The following is an 18,782-nucleotide window of genomic DNA, read 5'->3' as shown; positions in this document are numbered from 1 at the left end:
CACACATAGGACCCATGGATAGACAAAGAGAGAAGGAATACTTTCCAAACCACAGAGAAGGACAAGTGTTTGAGGTACACCCAAAAGAAAAGAAAACGATTTCTACAAAATGGCTAAACCATTCAAGAAATACATTCACAACCAAAATCTCAAAACTGTATATTAGCAATTAAGAAACGAAAGCAAAAGGGAAAGGTATGGAAAACTATCAAAGTTTTTCATTCAAGCTTACAGATAAGGATTCTGATATCAACCTTAGCCTAAAAGGAAAAATTCCATATTTGAAATATAGATTCTATTTTAAGAACATAATTGGGGAGTAGTGACGGTTTAAGAACATAGCAGATAACAGATGCAGCATGATAGATCGAAAACTGCGATCGACTACGGAGAAGATAACATTTTGAAGATTTATTGAACTGACTAGTTGGTTTGGTCGAAAACGACTGTGACCAACCAGAGAACACCCTAAGTTGTAATGATTTGGGAAGAAAAGAGAGTTCAAACTTCAAATTGCATACACAAAATACCATAAATTTCCTAAAGCAGATTACCATTAGAAAAAGGATCAATGTTTCAGAATTGAGTATTATGTTATCAAGTTTTATGTTTGAGATGGATATGATTCAGATAAGAAGCAATTTGGTTTTTCTTTCTAAATTTCTTTTAAACTAATGGATCAACGAATTCAACAATGGGAAACTAACAGGAAATCTGGAACAACATTATATAATGATGAACAACGAAATTTCCAACAGTTAGTACAAAAACCAAAAAGAAAAAAGAGAGAAAGTATTCAATTTACTGTACAAGAACAAGCCGACCTTCCATTTCATCTCTGAAGATATCTCCTCCACCATCATCAGAATTCCCTTCATCATTCCCTTTTGGAACAGTGACAATAAGCTCTCCATCAACAAAGGCCGCACTCGCAAGCTCCGGACGTGTCGTCTCCGGTAGTCGAAACCTCCACATATCCAATTCAAGTTCATCTATTGACATTTCCAACGATTCATTTTCACGAACAACGATCTTAATAACCCCAGGATGGATTTCCACAGCATGAGCTCTAACTCCATCGCTAATGTTACCATCAGTTTCAGCAATGAATCGGAAACAATCTGGATTTTCCTCTACCAAAACATCCGCATCAGATCGAAACGGAAGTTCAAGGACCCGACTGAAGATATGTGGTAACCGCCTGAGTTTCTTGTGATTGTTCAAAAGGGATTGATCTTCAAGAGAGTTTCTCAAAGTGGTGTTATTCCGAACGGCGATATTGCGCTTCCTCGGCAGTGGGTGGACCTTCATGGCGGTGGTGGAGTTGATTTCGAACTCGTTCTTCAAACTTGCAATAGGTTTTGAAGGGGCGGGAGAAACACCACCAACAACAATAAAAACAAGGGTTAGAACCCAAATCGATAGGGAAATCGAAGATGCTCTAGTGAAAAACGAGGGACGAATTTCAAAAGGAATCGAAATCTTGATGGGGTTGGAGTTCAGAGGACGAGAATGGGAAATCATAAAGGAATCAAAGGAAATTGGTTTGTGCAAACAAACAAACAAACAAACAAAACAGAAACACAGGAATCGGAAGAGAACCCTAATGTTCGAAAATGGAAACTGAAAAGGGAAATTAATTGAATGAGGGATTTGAGAGAATTAAGAAATTGAATCGGAGAAAGGCATTATTGATTGGAGGAAGAGGATGAAGAAAGAGCCGTGAGAGCAAACACCAAAAGAGGAAGAATCGCTTAGTGGATAAATAAGAAGGATGGAAGGGAAAGTAGTTTTTCCCCTTTTTTTTTAACAATAAATATAATATTAACAATTATTATTTTATTTCTATATTCAACCTTTATTTTTTATGAAATTACAAAGTCGGTCGTACTATTTTTAAAATTATTATTTTCATGAAACTGAGATCAAACCCCTGTCAATTCGGAGGGAAGCTATGTTCATATTGATCGTGTTATTTTTTCAAAAAGAAAAGAAATAAAATCAATGAAATTGCGAAAGTATTTTTTTGTTTATATATAAATTTTAGGTTTCAACACAATTCTCTTTAAACTTTTATACATTTAAAGATTAAAGATTTTTATGTGGAGGAAATGATTTAGTCCGAATTAAAAGTTGAATTAATTCAATTATTAGGTATCCATTGTAGTCTTTGAATTTTAAAATCGTTAACAATCTATTATGAAAGTTTTGGTTATGAGTTTATAGAACCTTTTATCTATTTATATCTATAAATTGATTAAGAATGTTTATAAACTATGAACATTAAAGTCCTCATGTATAAGAGAAGGGAACATTCAATTTTGAACGTTTGAACTATTATCATGTTCACTTCTATTAAATTGTTAGATGACATAGTATAATAGCTATTTTGTTTTCTTCCAAGTACGATACCAAACTTTACCTGATTGAAATTTTACTTAATGATATATAGAGATGCACAAGAATCAAACTTATATAAAATTCGTCTCAATTGTATGAGAACAGTGATGAAAATATTATTGCCTAAGTGGAAACAAAAGTGCAATACCCACCAAACTATTTAAATTAACACATAAACATTTCTCCTTTCTTGAAAGAGTTAAAATTGTTTTCTTATAATTGAAATTTCTTAAAATTACTCATTAATATCTAGACTTTAGATGGCAGGATATAAATTCTTTATTTCCGAGGTTGAAACAATTTAATCGTGTAAGTTTAACGAGCACCATTCTCGTACCTAGATTTTGAAGTTGACAACAATTTAGTCTTTACAAATTTTTTTTATTAAGTAACGATTTTAAACTTAATTGATGGTACAAAAGTTGATAGTTATCATTTAATCAATTTGCATGTTTATGAATGCCACCAAATCTCAATAATACTTTTCCAACATGAACTAAAATATATGGAGTAGAGACGTGTTAGTTTATTAAAGCTTAAGGATGAATTTATGCTCTTTAAAGCATAAGGACTCTTTAAAGCATAAGGACTATATTAAGTTATGAAATTTAACTGTTGTTCTTACGTCCTATATAAACTTAGGGACCAAAATATTTTCTAACATATTTCTTTTGTGATAATATTAAAACAAATAGAAACTTAATTACCATACCTACCTACCATTCTGTTTATCATTGATATTATTATTTTTCTTTGAAACGATTGATATCATTAATTAGCGATAAACGTTGTTAGCTAGTAACATCAACGTCACATTTACAAAATATCATGTCTTAAGATCACTTTATTGATATAAATTATTTAAAATTTTAAAATACAGTTTTGAAACAACAATTTAAAAGAGTTATCAACTGCTTTAATTATTTTTTCTTCTTTCAAATGACTTATTTTTAAAATTAAATCTTTAGTTTGTCTTTTTTAAACAAGAGGTTAAATATCATACAGAAAAACGATCTTTAAACTTTTGCTAACGAAGAGAGTAAGTTAACATAAACAAAAATGATAAAAGAAGTTTTACGATATGACAACCTAATCTTGCGCTACACTAAAAACTATTAAAATATTTACAAATAATGCTAACTGACACAAATAGACCATAGCAATCAAAATCAATGATATTTGAAAATGCGTTCAAAATGTCATTATAAAATTTTCTTGGGAAAAATTAATTTATACTCTTAGACAAGTCATATTAATGTCAAATTGTATTAATATTCACTCTATACATTTAATTTCATCATAACAAACACACACTATGTTAAAAGCTGCACAAGCTTGTAAATTCCTATACACACGAGTTTTGCACAAATTAATGAGAGAAAGCTTTACCAAAACATACATTTCTAACAAATATTTAGCTTCAACATAATTTTTTCTTGAAAATCCTATTTTGTACTATACATGTTTTACAACTCATTGAACTAAAAAATATTTCCTATAAATTTTCAATAAAAATTATGAGTGGGTAATAATTAAAAGAAATGCAACACACTCATCTTAGTGTTTCAAATACATTAAAAAAAAAAAAAAAATCAAACGTTCTATCAATTGGATTCATTGAGTAAAAATTGATCAGGTGAGAATAACAAAAACTTCAAATCAAATTTTAGATACCAAGCCATCATCCATGGGTATAATAATTGAGTTAAACAGAAGTAACATTAGCACCCTGTTCTATAAAAGTGGCATTAGAATAAAAATAAACTATAATATCTGCAATAATTACATCTACTCTACATATCAAACCTCAACCTATATTGAAGCTTTACCTTAGTTTTCTTTTTCCTCTTTTTAATAATGATAAATAAAGCTGTCTAATATCTATTGCGGCACTATGCGTGCGGTAGGGCCGCAATCAAACTTAAAGATTCCAAATTGATAAAAGCTTTCAATTCTAAATCATTTCCTTTTACTTTCGACGGCTCAGTCTAAGAACCCACTATTTGTTTTCACCAGGCAGTATAAAGATTAAAAATTATGGGTACTACCTTACTAAAAGCATCTCATCTAAACCCCCACTCCCACCACAGAATAGAATATATGTATTTGTTTCTATCTTTCAACCAGAACCACTAAAAAAGGGGGAAGAATTTCATATTAATGTAAACAAGACAAAGTATGAAGCTTCTAGTTAGTTATTATAGTAATAAAGATATGACAAAGGCATTTACCATTCTTGACGCGTGTTCATAGTCGTCTTTCTTGTGTAAGGTCTTCAACACGCCACACGGTCTGAAAGAATGAAAGACTTTTCCCCCACGAATTTTCCTGAGAAATGTTAGAAATTTTAGAAACTGGAAAAGAGAATGGAGTTTCCAACCTTCAATGAAATGTGGCTCTCCCATTTCAACAAACGGCAGACAATTGCCTCATGAGCATTGTCTTCACACTATGGATGGCTATCGCTTCTTTGGATATCCTATCCATTAGTTCAGTAATGGTTAGGTACCATAAAACACCGAGATGGAAACGATTATACACCATTTTTCATTCCTATGATAGGCTAATGTCAATACTGCACTCGAACTGCATAAATGTCTTAACATTTCTTCTTCAATACATGGTTAGGTACAAAGATGTCTCTCTTTATTTCTACGAATGGAAAGTTTCGTTTCTTTTAAAAACAGAAAATGAAATATTCTTAGAATGGATAGAACCTGAAATTACACATGTTCAAAGTTTGTTGATTTTGTATGGTTATCTTTTCGATGCCGACGATTGTATCTTCTGCTACGAGAGTGAGGCTTCGGAGATGGAATAGAGGGAGTTGAGTTTTGAATTTCTTCTTTTCTGGCCAATGTACCAAAAATACAATCTAGAGGGTCTGCGGTCGCAGCATCGGTGCCAGGCTTAGTCTGCATGTAACGAAAGTACAAATCAGGCTAAAAGATAGATAAATATTGATACTTTTGACAATCCCCCGAATCCAACAGCCGAGAAAAAGGGTTTAAACACAGGAATTTCTGGACCTCCAACTACGATATCATGTTAAATCATATCCGAAAGCTTTTGGTAAATTTAATATCTTATCACTACTTACTGAAGAAAAGTATTTTGTTTTAGAAGTCTTGTGACTCGGGTATTCAATAAAGCTCGTTTGACCAGGAAGCAACATAACACATACGTTCCAAACTCCCAGTAAATAATCTCTATTTGAATCAACTAAATTCAGTTTACTGTGGCGCAAAGCAAAACTTGCGGAGAGAACATGTGACAATATACTTGCTCCATTTCAGGAACTTGATAATTACAATGCTTGAGATCATATGATTTTGAGTATGCTGAGTTGAAGTTTGCAAGTGCGGAATGAACACACTTCCAAAATTTGAATCTAGATTCCAGTGTTTATGATCCACGGAACTATTATTACCCTAAGATGACTACCTAAATTGGTGCCCATTTACGTTATAATGAAAAAACTTCGCACAACGAAAATCGAAGAATGCACAAGTAGGTGCCCTACTCGGGATATACAAAGATTTGCTTCTGTTTTGATCACCAGTATAACACCATTTCTTTTTTGAAGCAGAAACTATAAGTAAACAATCATAAAAAAATTTGAAGAAGTATTATCAGATGGGGGCAGAAACTGAATTATAAAACTTACGAGGACTGGCTTGAACTCATGAGCATTTCCATTGTCATCAGGGTCGCCATAGGAATCGCCCTGGTAGGCACTGGAATCACGGTGGGAGTTTTCATGCACGTTGTTGTCATTGCCATGCGTCCTCTGAGAATGAGCAACATCATCACTAAAGAAATTTCGATAACGCCACCTTATTTTTGGCCGGTCCGAGGTTGAATCGTCAAACACTTCCTCATAATAAAAATGCTTGGATATGTACTGCATTGCATGAGGATCATTGTGATATCTCGTCACAACACTGCAATGAGAAAATAAATATTGGTCATGTACAAGAGATCTCGTCATGTAATGACATTTAAGATAGTAAGATCCCAAGATCAGTATCACTGAAATTTACTAGCCTATGGCAACATTGATAAAAACTTGATGAGTTATTACCAAACTCGTGATCATAGTAAACTAATAAACGTAGATAACCCTTTCTTTCTCTAATTAAACTAGCTTCTTCGGTACTTCAGCACTCGAGCACCTACTCAAGTGCCAAAAAGATACTCAATAGCTTGATTCTTCCCCAGTTGAGCTCGAATGAGATATCTTCAACGCTCATGCGGCACCTGAGTGGCATAATGACACCTATTCGCTAGGCCACTATGCGGGTATAGTGCCTCAGAGTCACAGATACTTACTTTGTCAAATTTAAACAGATTATAGCACTACTGGCTTCTGCCTTCTGTTAATGTGCTAATTATTCATAAGAAGTAAATAGATAGACAACATCAATAATTCTAGCCATCATATAACAAATAAAAAACATGCACATAATAATTTTTTTTTTTAATAAATGGAGCTTTTAGACGTTCAGCTTCATGCTAATGGGTCCAAAAGTTACTAGTGGTATGATCACCACGACTTTTCAGGGTGTGTGCTATCTAGTAGGATTTTGTAATAACTCCAAGAGAGTAGTTACTAGATTACAATAATGGATCAAGGTTCTATAAAGTACATCAAGCCACCATTTGAGAGAGTGAAACTCTCCAATTCATAACAGTACAACATAATATTTTCTAAAACGTGCCCAAAATACATAAATATTACTTTATAGAAAAATCCACCACCTGATCTTGATTGGGTAAATTGACATTTCTACCCCCCGTGTGTAAGTATGCCTCGAGGATGGCCTAACAGACTTTTGGAGAGAGGAATAAGAATAACAAAGGGTTTAAAGGTTTGGAGAGGAAACCTTCGTATATATGTTTGGTTTGTTAGTAGATTTCACGTTTCTTTTGAAGAGCTTTTGTAATCAATCTATTGGAACTATTTTGCACAATTGGAGTCGTTTCTCATAAGTACTTCCTTTTTTTAGGCTAGTACTTTTCTAGTGTTCTTTCATTCCTTCTCGATCAAAGTTGTTTGATAAAAAAAAAAAAATCATGATGCAAACTGAACAAAATATATAAAGTCATACAAAAGGGAAGCCCAAAAAAGGGAGTCACGAAACACAACCTACATGAACTCAAATCAAACCAATGACATAATTACAAAAAGGCCCAGTGATCAATGCCAACAAGGAGGCATTAAACCTCACCACCTCCAGAACCTCGTCACATGACCTCTTCACCCCCGAGAGGGTATATGGGTAGATAACTCATAGCTCCGAGAGGGTATCAATATTTATTTACTAGCATGGCACTAATTAGAAAATTCCAATATTAAAAAAGGCGAGTGACCTACATATTTGCCAATTCCTTTTGCATCCTACTTCCATCCAGTGCAAGAATATAATCGACACATGAGTTTAGGGACCTGCTAAATCTCCAAAATCCACAAAGCGAAGCAGCTCCTGCCAAAATACAATACTTAATAAATGAATTAAAAAGTAAATTCTTCACAACCTAAAAATGAGCACTTAATTTTGCAAAAGTGAGTGAGAGAGAGAGTTCATCTTACCTACGGAAAGATTTAGCCGAGTAAATTTATTCAGCCTCCATGCTCCTGCCAGAACAAACTACAGAGTGATTAAAGGAATAAATGGCGGAGAGAACACGAGATGTTGAAGCTTTGAGATGCCGCAAACATTGAAGTGATACATATCAGACTGTGCCCTAGAAAAGCAACCCAGTTTCTTTAGACAGGACACGCACTTCACAAACTTTAAATAGCTTTAAGCTAGGTTTTTATCTTTTGATAATGAGGTAACAACTAACAAGTTATTCTTTCATAAAAAAAATATATGTTCTTTTGGGATATCTCGAGTGTCAAGGACTCCACTCTTCAGATTGTGCTCATGGCTTGCCCCACACCAATGCCTGCTCAAAAAATATTTTTTAAACCAAGGCCTTAAACCCAAGACCTTCGATGGTATCTCCAAATATCCCAAGCCCACCAGGCATCAAGCACCCTCTGAGATCTTAAAATTGAGTATTTCCTACAAGAAATCCACAACTTTTGGTGCATGTCTTAAAAAGAAAATCACCTAAAATCAAACTAAATAGTACTTTATATGAACTTATGGTTCTACTTCTACATATTGATTTGTAAAGTGAAGAGAATTTAAACTCGAGCACTAGCAACATAAATTCACTCGGAAGGGAACTACAAATGTAGAATAGAGCAAGAGATAATTGACTTTTAAATAAAAGAACAGAAACTATTGAAAATTAAAAAGCTCCCTCTGGCCTCAAGGTATCCTCATTGTACAATATTTTCAGATGGAAGGAAGATAAACTCTGCCGGATTTTACAGCATACCTGCCCATGTCAGGCCACCTCCAAGGATACCGCCAAATGTAAAATCTCGAACAGCCTTAGACCTACATGTTTGGAGCAAAATCGCTTCCTCGATCGTCAAACCGTTCTATGTTTCAAAAATGAGTAACGTAATAAGTTGAACGAATTTTAAAAAAACAAATAAAAGCGTAGGAGTCAACTTCGACATCAGAAATGGAAACCACATTCTTAAATCAACAGACGAGCAAAAGATTAGCAATTCTTCTATCAGTTCAGAAGTTCAACAAAGAACCAACTCAATGCCGAAAAGAAGCTCAATGAATGAATCAAAACAATAAAAAAAAATGGAAAAAGAGATTTGTCCAGGGTTCTATGTGAATTCTTGATTGACAACAACCAATTCTGAAAAAACTTAGATATATAATGTAAAGGAATTCGAATACGATTGATGATAAGCAAAATTCAGAATAAAAGAAGAAGCAAAGGGGAGAAAATTAGTGGAAAAGTGAAATACCGGTTTGGACCTGAGAACATATTCGAGCTCATTTAAAATTTCGCCCATGTCGGAGCTCTGATCACCAAACACCGGGACTAAACGGAGCAAGCTGGAGGCACCAACTACAGAGACGCAAATCATACGAGGAGGGTAGATCTGGCGGGCCTAAAATACTGGGCCTGGGCTTATAGTATTTATGGAAAGCTTTTCGGCCCATATTAAAATTTATGCAAAACTACTCTGAAACAGAAAGTATACTTGGCCTTCTTCACCCTCCTCCACCTTAAACAAGTCCACGTTCCAAGTTCGATCGCTTTGATTTCGGTTCCCTTCTTTTTCAACTTATTATTTCCTCTGGTACTCTCTCGTCTAGTCTCGACTATGCCCTCTCTGTTTTTGATCAAATTCCCCAACCCAACACCCGTTTCTGCCACAAGCTTCTGCGAGAATTATCATGAGGTTCTGGGCCGGAGCGTGCACTTTTTGTGTACGAGAAGATGAGGGCTGAGGGTCTGAGTTTGGATAGGTTCTGCTTCCCTCCGCTGTTGAAAGCGGCTTCGAGGAATCTTTCCTTGAGAACGGGGATGGAGATTCATGGACTCGCGTCAAAGTTGGGATTCGGGTCAGACCCATTTGTGGAGACGGGGTTGGTTAGAATGTATGCAGCCAGTGGACGGATAATGGAAGCTGGGTTGGTGTTTGATAAAATGTCTCATAAGGATGTCGTTACCACTGATTGATAATTTGGGTAAATTTTACTTTGTTGGTTTTTCGCGGAAAATTTGTTTGAGACTTTCAATTTACTAGCTTTCTTAAATTGAAGAGTTGTAAACTAAGAAGCATAAATACAGATACGACAAGACACACAATAGTTTAGAAATTTAGGACACCATAAGACAAGGACAGGTAATAAAATATACATTTTTTAAATATATTTTATTTTTATACGAAATGAAAATTTAGAGTAAATTGTTCAGTACATTAAAAAAATTTCTCAGAAACTATTTTATACTCAAAAGTTATTATTAGTCATATATATATTATCTTAGTCTACTCAACTCAACTAGTATTCTATGCATGTCTAATGTATTTATTGATTAACAAGTGCTTGATACATGTCGAACATTTGTTGAAGTATCAAACACCAATACAATAGCTAAACTAAAGGGTATGTGCTTCTTAGGTTGTAAATCTGGTATGAACTATTCTAATGATAATATTTTTCTAGTTTAAATCCACGTTTAAAGGAAAAATTACTGCGAAACTTATATTTGGTCCTTGCCTTACACATAAAGGTATTGCTTAAGTGGTTGTTATGATCTCGCCTTTCAACTCTTTGAAGAAATGAAGAGAACAAGCTTGGAACTAGATGAAATGATTCTTTCTACCGTTCTTTCTGTGTGCGCTCGTGCTGAAACTTTGGATTTTGGAACAAAAATACACCGAGTTCATTGCTAAGAAGAATTTTGTCATGGATCCTCGCTTACGAAGTGCTCTCATCACGATGTATGCAAGCTGTGGCGCCATGGACTTGGCTTGGGATTTGTATGAAAAGATTTCCCCTAAATACATGGTTGTCTTGACTGCCATGGTTTCTGGGCTTGCAAAAGGTGGAAAAATTGGAGATGCTCGCAATGTCTTTGATCAAATGGTGGAGGACTTGATATGTTGGAGCGCAATGATTTCTGGATAGACTGTGAGTGACTATCCTCAAGAGGCTTGTATTATTCAAGAAAATAGCAACAACTAGAAATGAAACCTGATGTAGTCACCATGCTTTAGATCAACAACTAGAAATGTCATTTCAGATTGTGCTCATCTTGGCGCTTTAGATCAAGCCAAATGGATACAAAATTATGTTGATAAAAATGGGTTTGGCAAGGCATTATCTGTCAATAATGCACTCATTGATATGTATGTCAAATGCGGGAGTCCAGAAGGAGGAAGAGAAGTTTTTGGAAAGACGCCAAAGAAAAATGCAATATCTTGGACAATTATGATTAATGCTCTTGAATGCATGGAGATGTTCACAGTGCTTTAAGCCTATTTCATCAAATAAAAGTTGAAAATGTGGAGCCTAATTGGATCACATTTGTAGGGTTGCTTTATGCTTGTAGCCATGGAGGTCTAGCTGAGGAAGGCCGAAGAATATTTCATTCATTGACCAATGAGTATGGTATAAGTCCCAAGCATGAGCACTTTGGTTGAATGGTTGACATGACCTGTTTTGCCGTGCAAATCTTCTCAGTGAAGCTCTTGAGATGATTGAGGCAATGCCCTTTGCTCCTAATGCTATCATTTGGGGGTCCCTTATGGCTGCTTGTCATGTCCATGGTGAGACTGAGTTAGGAGAATTTGCTGCTAAGTAAGTTCCCAAACATGAGCCTGATCACGATGGGGCTCTCTCTTGTCGTCTTATCAAACTTATATGCTAAAGAAAGAAGATGGGAAGGCGTAGGGGAAGTTAGAAAAGTAATGAACAAGATGGGCGTTTCAAAAGAGGGAGGAGGACGCAGTAGAATTGAATTGATCAACGAGGTCCATGAATTTCAAATGGCAGATAGAAGCAAGCAGATCAAATATATCACAATTTAGATGAGGTAGTTCAAAAGCTGAATCTGGTTGGTTATACGCCACAGACAAATTGTGTGCTTATCGACTTAGAGGAGAGAAAAGAAGAAATCAACCCTTCAGCACAGCGAAAAGTTGGCACTTCGCGATGCCCTCATGAATGGAGGGCGACACATTTACATTACAAAGAACCCTCGGATTTGTGAATATTGTCATGCTTTTATGAAATTAGCCTAAAAAATATATGCCAGAGAGATCTTCATTAGGGACAGAAGTAGATTTCACCATTACAAAGACGGTTCATGTTCTTGTACAGACTACTGGTGACCAGTTCTCGTAAGTATACAGTCTTATTGAACTGAAATTTTCTTTTCCTGACATAATATATGTAAAGAAGCATGTTGTCTAAGTAGAGTTCTTCAACATTGGTGGGTCCTCACCAATTCTCTTGCCAGAAAAAGAAAGCACTAAATTGAAAGTAATCTGTTCCTATGCAGTTACATTTACATATAGCATCGACTAACATCTTTGATCCTAGAGACAGGACTCAGGAAAATGAACGAAGCAATTTAGTTTCCACCAAAAGAGTAGAGAAAAAGAGAATGAATGAAATTTGAAAAGCTTCTCACTAGATATGAGAACTCCATTCTCCTCAAGTTGGGGTCTTGAAATCACTAGTAACTGTAATCTGATGAAAATTGGTTTCACCATCCAAAAACAGCCAGAGCTCATTCTTCAATCTTCTTATGACTATCCTCATCCAATGTTTGAAGAAATCTGCCGCCATCATATTTAAGCTTGAGTTCTCTAACAACGAGCTTTGACGGTACTCAAGAACCCATGTATGAGGATCTAATTGCACAGCTGAAGCACCCCATCTCTTCTGCACCCAAGAAGTATTCGCCTCTCGAACCAGGTAACCAATTCCTCCATCAGACCACTAAGAAACAGAGAACCAAATAGATTAATATAGCAAATCTAAGTTTTTCTGTACACTGAAACATTGATCAAAGGTTTTGAGTTTACCTCTGTAACTCTGCCGGATAAGATTGTGAATGATCGTTGCGAAAACCCGGTACGAAGCAATCCAGCTGTCTGCAGTGGCCATCCCCATATGCTCACTGTCTCGGTGGCTGATTTGTACATTGTACACTTCGAACTTAAGATCATTCCCTCCTGCAATGGAAGCAAGAATTAAAACTTAAAAGACCATATAATGTTAAGAACACAACCTAAAATATACCCTAAACGGAGCCGAATTTTTGGAGGTTTGAAAATCTACCTGGTCAATTTCCCAATAGGAATTCGAGTAACTACAATTTGAAATCTCGGCATTCACCATTCCCTGCAACTCCCTCTCCAGAACCCTCAATTTTCCATTCAAATTCTGCACGAACTGAGAATTCTTACTCGCAGTTCTAACAATCTCCGCCGACAGCTTGGGTCGAATAACCCTAGCAATCGCACACGAGAACCCAGTAGTCACCGCAAGGATCAAACTCAGAACAAAAACCAACGTAACAAACCGACGCAACGAACTCGAATCTCTTCCCCCTTCCTCAGCCTTGAATTTCGAACTCAATTTCACCGGAGATTCAAATTTAGGATACTTCGAGATCCGAGAGGTGACCGTTGTCGGCGTGGTCAAAATGGAAGGGTTAAAGGAAATGGGAGTGGTTTCGACATTAGGTCTGGAAGCAGAGAGCTTGGTGAGGGAGCTTTTTTGGACACTGTAAGGCATTAGATCCAAAGTGGCATTGATACTCTCTAAGCAAATCTTGCAATCGCAATTCGCATCTTTCCGACAACCGGGATAGTAACAGCTGTCGCGGGCTTCGGATCGCTCATCATCTTCTACGGCGGCTGTGGTGGTGGTTGAATTTGAAGAAACGGAGGTTGAAAGGACCGTTTTCATGGCTTCCTTAGGTTTCGTTTTTTCAATGTCCAAAATTTGAGCCTCAAAATAAGAGAGTTGGGGAAAATTTAATCCGAGGAGAGATTATCGTTTTCGAAATTTGAATTGCCAACGGTCATATATAAGACGCCACGTGTGATCTATTTCTTTCTGGGCTTTACCCAGTCAGACTCAAATATTACACTTTTTTGGATTTTCTTAATTTCACTTTATATTTAGACTACTCTAAATAAATTTATAATTTTGTCTCATAAATTTATTCTCTATGCTTAGTTTATTATTCATTTTTTCTAAACTTTTTTTTAATATTGTTATATTTTTTTCGTTAAAATTATTGTTATTATTTAACTAATTTTGATCCAAAAGAAATTAACTTTCAAAGGTTGAGTTTGTAAAAGTATTCCGATTAAAGTTTGATATTTGAAAGTTTATGAACTAAAATTGAACAAATGTTGTACAAATACTTAAATAGTATTTTAACCTAAAAAATAGTTATTATGTATGAATTTTGCCCTTTGTTTTAGATATGTTAAAATAAATGGTATGTATCTAGAAAAATGGTATGCAACTCTTTGTTTAGGGTTGCATCTTTTCAATTCCATGAGTTGCATTCATGGAAGGATATGTTTTTTCAAATATTAACTAAAAGACACGTAACTATTTGAATGATTACAAAGTAACCTATAAACATCTCTTTCTTCAAATTACTTCTTGAATTTATGCATTTTTTTTTCCATAAAACTTGTTTCTCTTTATAAATTCGTAAAAGTTTAGTTTATTTCCCATAATAGAGTCGATTGATTTAGTGGACGGGGTGTTACTACAACAAAAAAAGTAATTACTTTGAGTATCGTCTCAAGAAGACAAGATCTCAAGTTTTGTCGTGTATACAAGTTAATTTTTCAATTATTTGTGACTTAAACTATTTATCTACTTCAACAGTTTTAACAGTGTTTTTGAGTGTATGAAAAATTATGATTGGAAGAGGAATTCGTTAAGTTTCATCACTTAGTTTTAGACTATTGATTCTTTCCATTTTCCATTTGAGTTTTTAAAGCAAACTGACTTCCTAATATTGGGCCCTATGTTAATAACGTAATGGCCCCATCATTATTCAAGAATCAACCCACGTTTCTAACTAACAATATTAGTGGAGATTCATATTCAAAATTAGTTTAAGTGATTATTAAACATTAAATTGAATTTGAGTGATTAAGAATGTGTTTAAGGGTGATTTTGAATATAATTTCTAATTAAGTATTCATAAAATTTCTAATTATACACATAGCAGATTAGTTAGTTATATAATATGAAAGGCAAATTGGGGTTTTATCTTTAGTTCTAGAAGAGAATTTAGTTAATTTTTGGAATTTAGTTTAGGAACTAAATATAACTAAAGGTGGACTCTCCTTGTGTGGCTCTAACTTATTGCAAAAGGCCAACTCATTGCTATATATTAATAAAAATTGCTTAATTAATAATGCAACAACTCATAATAATTTCATTAATCAAAGTCAAAAGTTAAATCCTATTTCTTTTACCAAACTCAATTATTCATCAAATCAATTTATTGCTAATCTTCTGAATCTCTCTTTATTTTGATTTGTATCTTTAATTAATTTAAACCATAAAGACAAATAGTTCTTTTCGTCTTTTCAACCCATTTGATAGACATGTGTCCAAGTTTTAATTTTCGCCTTTTATTTATTTAGATTCCGTTATTACTTTCCCCTCAAATATTTTTATACATTTGGATTCGATTAAAAGGTCAATAATTCATTATGATTTTTTAAAAAAAATGTCTATCATCGTGTTTGATTTAGTATAGATCTGGAGGTCGAGCCTCTTTAACAAGTAGTTAGTCCAATGGTAAATTGTCATTCAACCCCATTTAGATTTAGGTTTAAGTTCCACTTTCATATTATTTTTCTTTATTGAAGTATAATTATAAAGTCTAGCTCTTTCGTAAAAAAAAAAAATGTATGAATCTATCTTTGCTTGTGTTGGAAGGAAATGCACATTTTCATTTGAAAAAAAAAATGTTTTGTTACATGTATAAACTTGACAATAATAGAAAGATTTTTCATACAATAATTAGATTTCACATATCGACGCTAGTTTGATTTTAGCGTCATTGACCCAAAAGGTAATGTGTTTAAAATTTACTATAAGATATAATTTTTTATATTTTAAAATAATTTAAAATACAATAGTTTTAACTTTTTCACGAGGCTTGTGAAAATGAGTATAACTCAATAGTTAACATAAAATATGTGTTAACAATTAAAAGATATGTAGTTTAAACATTTCTATTCCATATATTTAAGAAATGTATGTCTTAACTAATTAAATATAAGCAACTCTTAAGCATTACTATATATTTATTTAGAATGAGCTAATTTTGACATCTGACCTATATAATTGAAATAATTAATATGCATTGAAGTATAGAGATTAAAATCGTTCTTTAGCTCATACGCACTAAAGAAATATATATATTTGTCAAAACGAGCAAAACCCAACTGGTATATGAATGTGTCTACAAAAAATTTATGAGTGAGAATCTCATTTATGGTTATGTACTAAAAAACGAAATATATACTTACCATTTTCAACATTTTCCTTCATTTCGTAATAAATTACAAAACAATTAAATAAACTGTCATCATTATTTATGTACAAAAATAGAAATCTTTCCTCGAGGCAAAAGCAAATTCCCTAGAACAACAAATATTATTTTGATAATCAAGAGGGAGGAAGGGATCATAAACGAAACCCTTAATTTGATAAGCATCGTTTGATAACGTTTTTGTTTTTAGTTTTCTATTTTCGAAATTTATTGCTCACTTTTTCAATTACAATTTTTACATCTAAACACTTAGAACTTCTAATCAAATTCTAAAAACTACTTATCCGAGTTTTCAAAATTTATAGGTTAAAATTTCAAAAACTAAAAACCAAAATTCAAACGGTTATCAAACGAGTCTTAAATAAATAATTAAAAAGTCTCTAGAGAAAGAATAGAGAATCAGTAGAGCGACAGAGACGACATGTCGAAACCCACCTGAGAGGAGCTAGCGGATCTCGCATACTTCTTAACAGAAGAAGATGACGATGGCGAGGAAGAGGACACATCGCTGGATCTCCTCCTAAGCATAAGCCTCATTCCATCAGCAACACGAACAGCAGGATTAGATTTAAATTTTCTACAAAACGACATATGAGCATTGACAGCTTCTTCTAAATTTCCCACCAATGGTTTTTTGCTTCGTTTAGCTTCATCTCTAACAGCTTCAGAACAAAGCCCACAAAGCCATTTTCCTTCAAATTTAGCCTTAACTTCACTGATATAGAATTGTGTACAATCTTCTTTCAGCCCACAGCAATCGCAAGTGACAACAAGCTCAATCTCCATTGAAAAAAAAGCTCGAAACTTTTGTGTAAATTTGAAGAAAAGAAAGATGACCCGAAAATGAAATGGCAATTTGATGAAATGGGTAAGTGTTGGATTTTGAAATTGGTTTAGTTTTGAGGCATCAATCAAGAAAATTTAAGAGAAAAACGAAAAACAGAGGGAATGAAAAAGGGCAGAGTGTTGGTCGGAAGAGACCTTGAAGAAGAGGTTCTTTGGAGGTATTAAATACCAAAATTCCCTTTGGCTTTATTAATTATTATATCATAAATCTTATTGTAAAATATATATATATAGATATATATATATATTAGCCGTTGACTATAGTCGTCCTATTAGTTGGATTCTTTGTCTCTCTAATTTGAAGAAAATTCTACCATTTTGTATACAAAGCACAATCATTAACCATATAATTATGAACAATAATAATTATTGAGGAATTTAAAATTGGTTACATGTGTTTTACCAAACTTGTAATTAAATTATACATTAGTGTGATTATTTTGGTTAAGCTAAGTTTCTTGGTCTTTTGGTTTCATTATTGTTTGTAGTTATTCCAATGATAAGTGATTGAGAGCTTACCAAATGCATATTTTAGGTGAGTAACCAAAATTTAAACCTAACCAAGTTTTTTTTAATCTATGGAATATGTGGGATTCTAACAACCAAGGCTTTTTTTCTTCTTCTTTTTTTTCAATAAAGGATCTAACAAACATCAATCAATTAAAATTTTCAATCTCTTGAATCTTTGCTCTTCCTTAAATTAAAAGAATTGTCGTAAATTTATGAATTAAGAGAAGTGGCAAACAAAAAAGATAAAGTATAGTTTAATTTCAAAGAAAATAGATAAAATAATAACTAAAATAAAACTTATTTTATTGTCGATAAAATATAATATAATTTAATTGTATATATATGTACGTTGGTTGAGGCTACAAAATCTAGTATATATTGAAACTTATATATATTCCAATAACTTAAATATTAATAATAATGCTTCCTACTCCCTTTGTATCTTAGTTAAAATAAGATGTTTATTAAAAATTGACAAACATAGTTAATTGGAAGTGTGGTTGGAATATGCCAAACAAACTGGAAAAGATAATGAAAAACAACATAGTTTATTAAATTTCCAAAAAGGAAAAAAGAGAGAATCAATTCGATTATGAACAAAACTACATGTATTCCAAATTAGTTATGTAAACTTTAGTTGAGGAGTTTGTCTTCTATAAAAAATGGTAGGAAAAAGAGTTATAAGGCAATTGCCTCTTAAAGGTGATGAAGGCTTAGAGTTCATGAGCTGGGGAATATCAATTATTTGTTTTTCTGTTTGTATTTATGTCAACAAATTTTGCTTGAAAATGACCACTAAATTTGAGTGGTTCAATCGTCAGTGATGGACTTTCCATGGTTGGGATTCAATCGTTGTGTTCGACTATGTCAAAAAATTAAACATGTATTTAATTATAGACTTTATTTTGAATAATTAATTAGAAGATCATTCAAACATTATTAACTTCACACTTCTTTTATCCTCTTCTTGTTCAAACCTCTTGTTTCTCTTAATATTCAAGTAGGTTAAACTTTATTAGAGAGGGATTGAGGTGAAAGAATCA

General features: G+C 33.6%; 5 protein-coding genes across 9 annotated transcripts; 1 reads left to right on the top strand and 4 right to left on the bottom strand.

Annotated features, from left to right (window-relative positions):
* Positions 1-631: 631 nt before the first annotated feature.
* Positions 632-1,789, bottom strand: LOC101205778 (hypothetical protein). Its single transcript, XM_004134087.3, has one exon. It carries the CDS (start codon positions 1,522-1,524, stop codon positions 802-804), a length of 723 nt encoding a protein of 240 aa, XP_004134135.1. The 5' UTR covers positions 1,525-1,789; the 3' UTR covers positions 632-801.
* A 2,282-nt stretch (positions 1,790-4,071) lies between these two features.
* LOC101205546 lies at positions 4,072-9,441 on the bottom strand. Of its 5 annotated transcripts, none has more exons than XM_031882517.1 (7): positions 9,287-9,441; positions 8,794-8,899; positions 7,994-8,038; positions 7,778-7,886; positions 6,068-6,344; positions 5,118-5,315; positions 4,072-4,728 (listed from the first exon to the last, which is right to left on the bottom strand). In XM_031882517.1, the coding sequence occupies exons 1-6, from the start codon at positions 9,407-9,409 to the stop codon at positions 5,124-5,126; spliced, it is 852 nt and encodes a 283-aa protein (XP_031738377.1). In that variant the 5' UTR covers positions 9,410-9,441; the 3' UTR covers positions 4,072-4,728; positions 5,118-5,123. The 5 variants fall into 5 exon arrangements, with proteins under 5 accessions (XP_031738377.1, XP_031738376.1, XP_004134134.2 ...); XM_031882516.1 differs by having other exon boundaries at positions 4,136-4,879; XM_004134086.3 differs by lacking the exon at positions 4,072-4,728 and having other exon boundaries at positions 4,925-5,315.
* Positions 9,442-9,555: 114 nt separating this feature from the next.
* On the top strand, positions 9,556-12,248 carry LOC105435085 (pentatricopeptide repeat-containing protein At4g14820; the record flags this gene model as incomplete). Its single annotated transcript, XM_031883136.1, is given in 8 exon segments — positions 9,556-10,007; positions 10,564-10,711; positions 10,713-11,277; positions 11,280-11,485; positions 11,488-11,673; positions 11,675-11,828; positions 11,831-11,936; positions 11,938-12,248. Coding segments are annotated over 8 exon segments (2,046 nt in total), but the record flags the coding sequence as incomplete, so codon positions are not given.
* LOC101220408 lies at positions 12,102-13,895 on the bottom strand. The gene is made up of 3 exons (XM_004134394.3): positions 13,122-13,895; positions 12,866-13,015; positions 12,102-12,779 (listed from the first exon to the last, which is right to left on the bottom strand). Exons 1-3 carry the CDS (start codon positions 13,752-13,754, stop codon positions 12,492-12,494), a joined length of 1,071 nt encoding a protein of 356 aa, XP_004134442.1. The 5' UTR covers positions 13,755-13,895; the 3' UTR covers positions 12,102-12,491.
* A 2,399-nt stretch (positions 13,896-16,294) lies between these two features.
* Positions 16,295-17,419, bottom strand: LOC101220170. The gene has a single exon (XM_011652669.2). The coding sequence runs from the start codon at positions 17,167-17,169 to the stop codon at positions 16,783-16,785; it is 387 nt and encodes a 128-aa protein (XP_011650971.1). The 5' UTR covers positions 17,170-17,419; the 3' UTR covers positions 16,295-16,782.
* Between the last annotated feature and the right edge of the window lie 1,363 nt (positions 17,420-18,782).

This window comes from Cucumis sativus, chromosome 3 (assembly GCF_000004075.3).
Source record: "Cucumis sativus cultivar 9930 chromosome 3, Cucumber_9930_V3, whole genome shotgun sequence".
NCBI classification, from domain to species: domain Eukaryota; kingdom Viridiplantae; phylum Streptophyta; class Magnoliopsida; order Cucurbitales; family Cucurbitaceae; genus Cucumis; species Cucumis sativus.
The sequence above is the reverse complement of the archived record's forward strand: the minus strand, read 5'-3'. Positions and strand labels throughout refer to the sequence as shown.

Coding starts and splice junctions, on each gene's coding strand:
- LOC101220408 (XM_004134394.3), bottom strand. CDS start 13,754: ATGAAAACGGTCCTTTCAACCTCCGTTTCTTCAAATTCAACCACCACC. Junction 13,016..13,121: donor CCTATTGGGAAATTGACCAG/GTAGATTTTCAA, acceptor CTTCCATTGCAG/GAGGGAATGATCTTAAGTTC. Junction 12,780..12,865: donor TATCCGGCAGAGTTACAGAG/GTAAACTCAAAA, acceptor TCTGTTTCTTAG/TGGTCTGATGGAGGAATTGG.
- LOC101205546 (XM_031882517.1), bottom strand. CDS start 9,409: ATGATTTGCGTCTCTGTAGTTGGTGCCTCCAGCTTGCTCCGTTTAGTC. Junction 8,039..8,793: donor AGGTGGCCTGACATGGGCAG/GTATGCTGTAAA, acceptor TTGTTCTGGCAG/GAGCATGGAGGCTGAATAAA. Junction 5,316..6,067: donor ATGAGTTCAAGCCAGTCCTC/GTAAGTTTTATA, acceptor CGTTACATGCAG/ACTAAGCCTGGCACCGATGC.
- LOC101205778 (XM_004134087.3), bottom strand. CDS start 1,524: ATGATTTCCCATTCTCGTCCTCTGAACTCCAACCCCATCAAGATTTCG.
- LOC101220170 (XM_011652669.2), bottom strand. CDS start 17,169: ATGGAGATTGAGCTTGTTGTCACTTGCGATTGCTGTGGGCTGAAAGAA.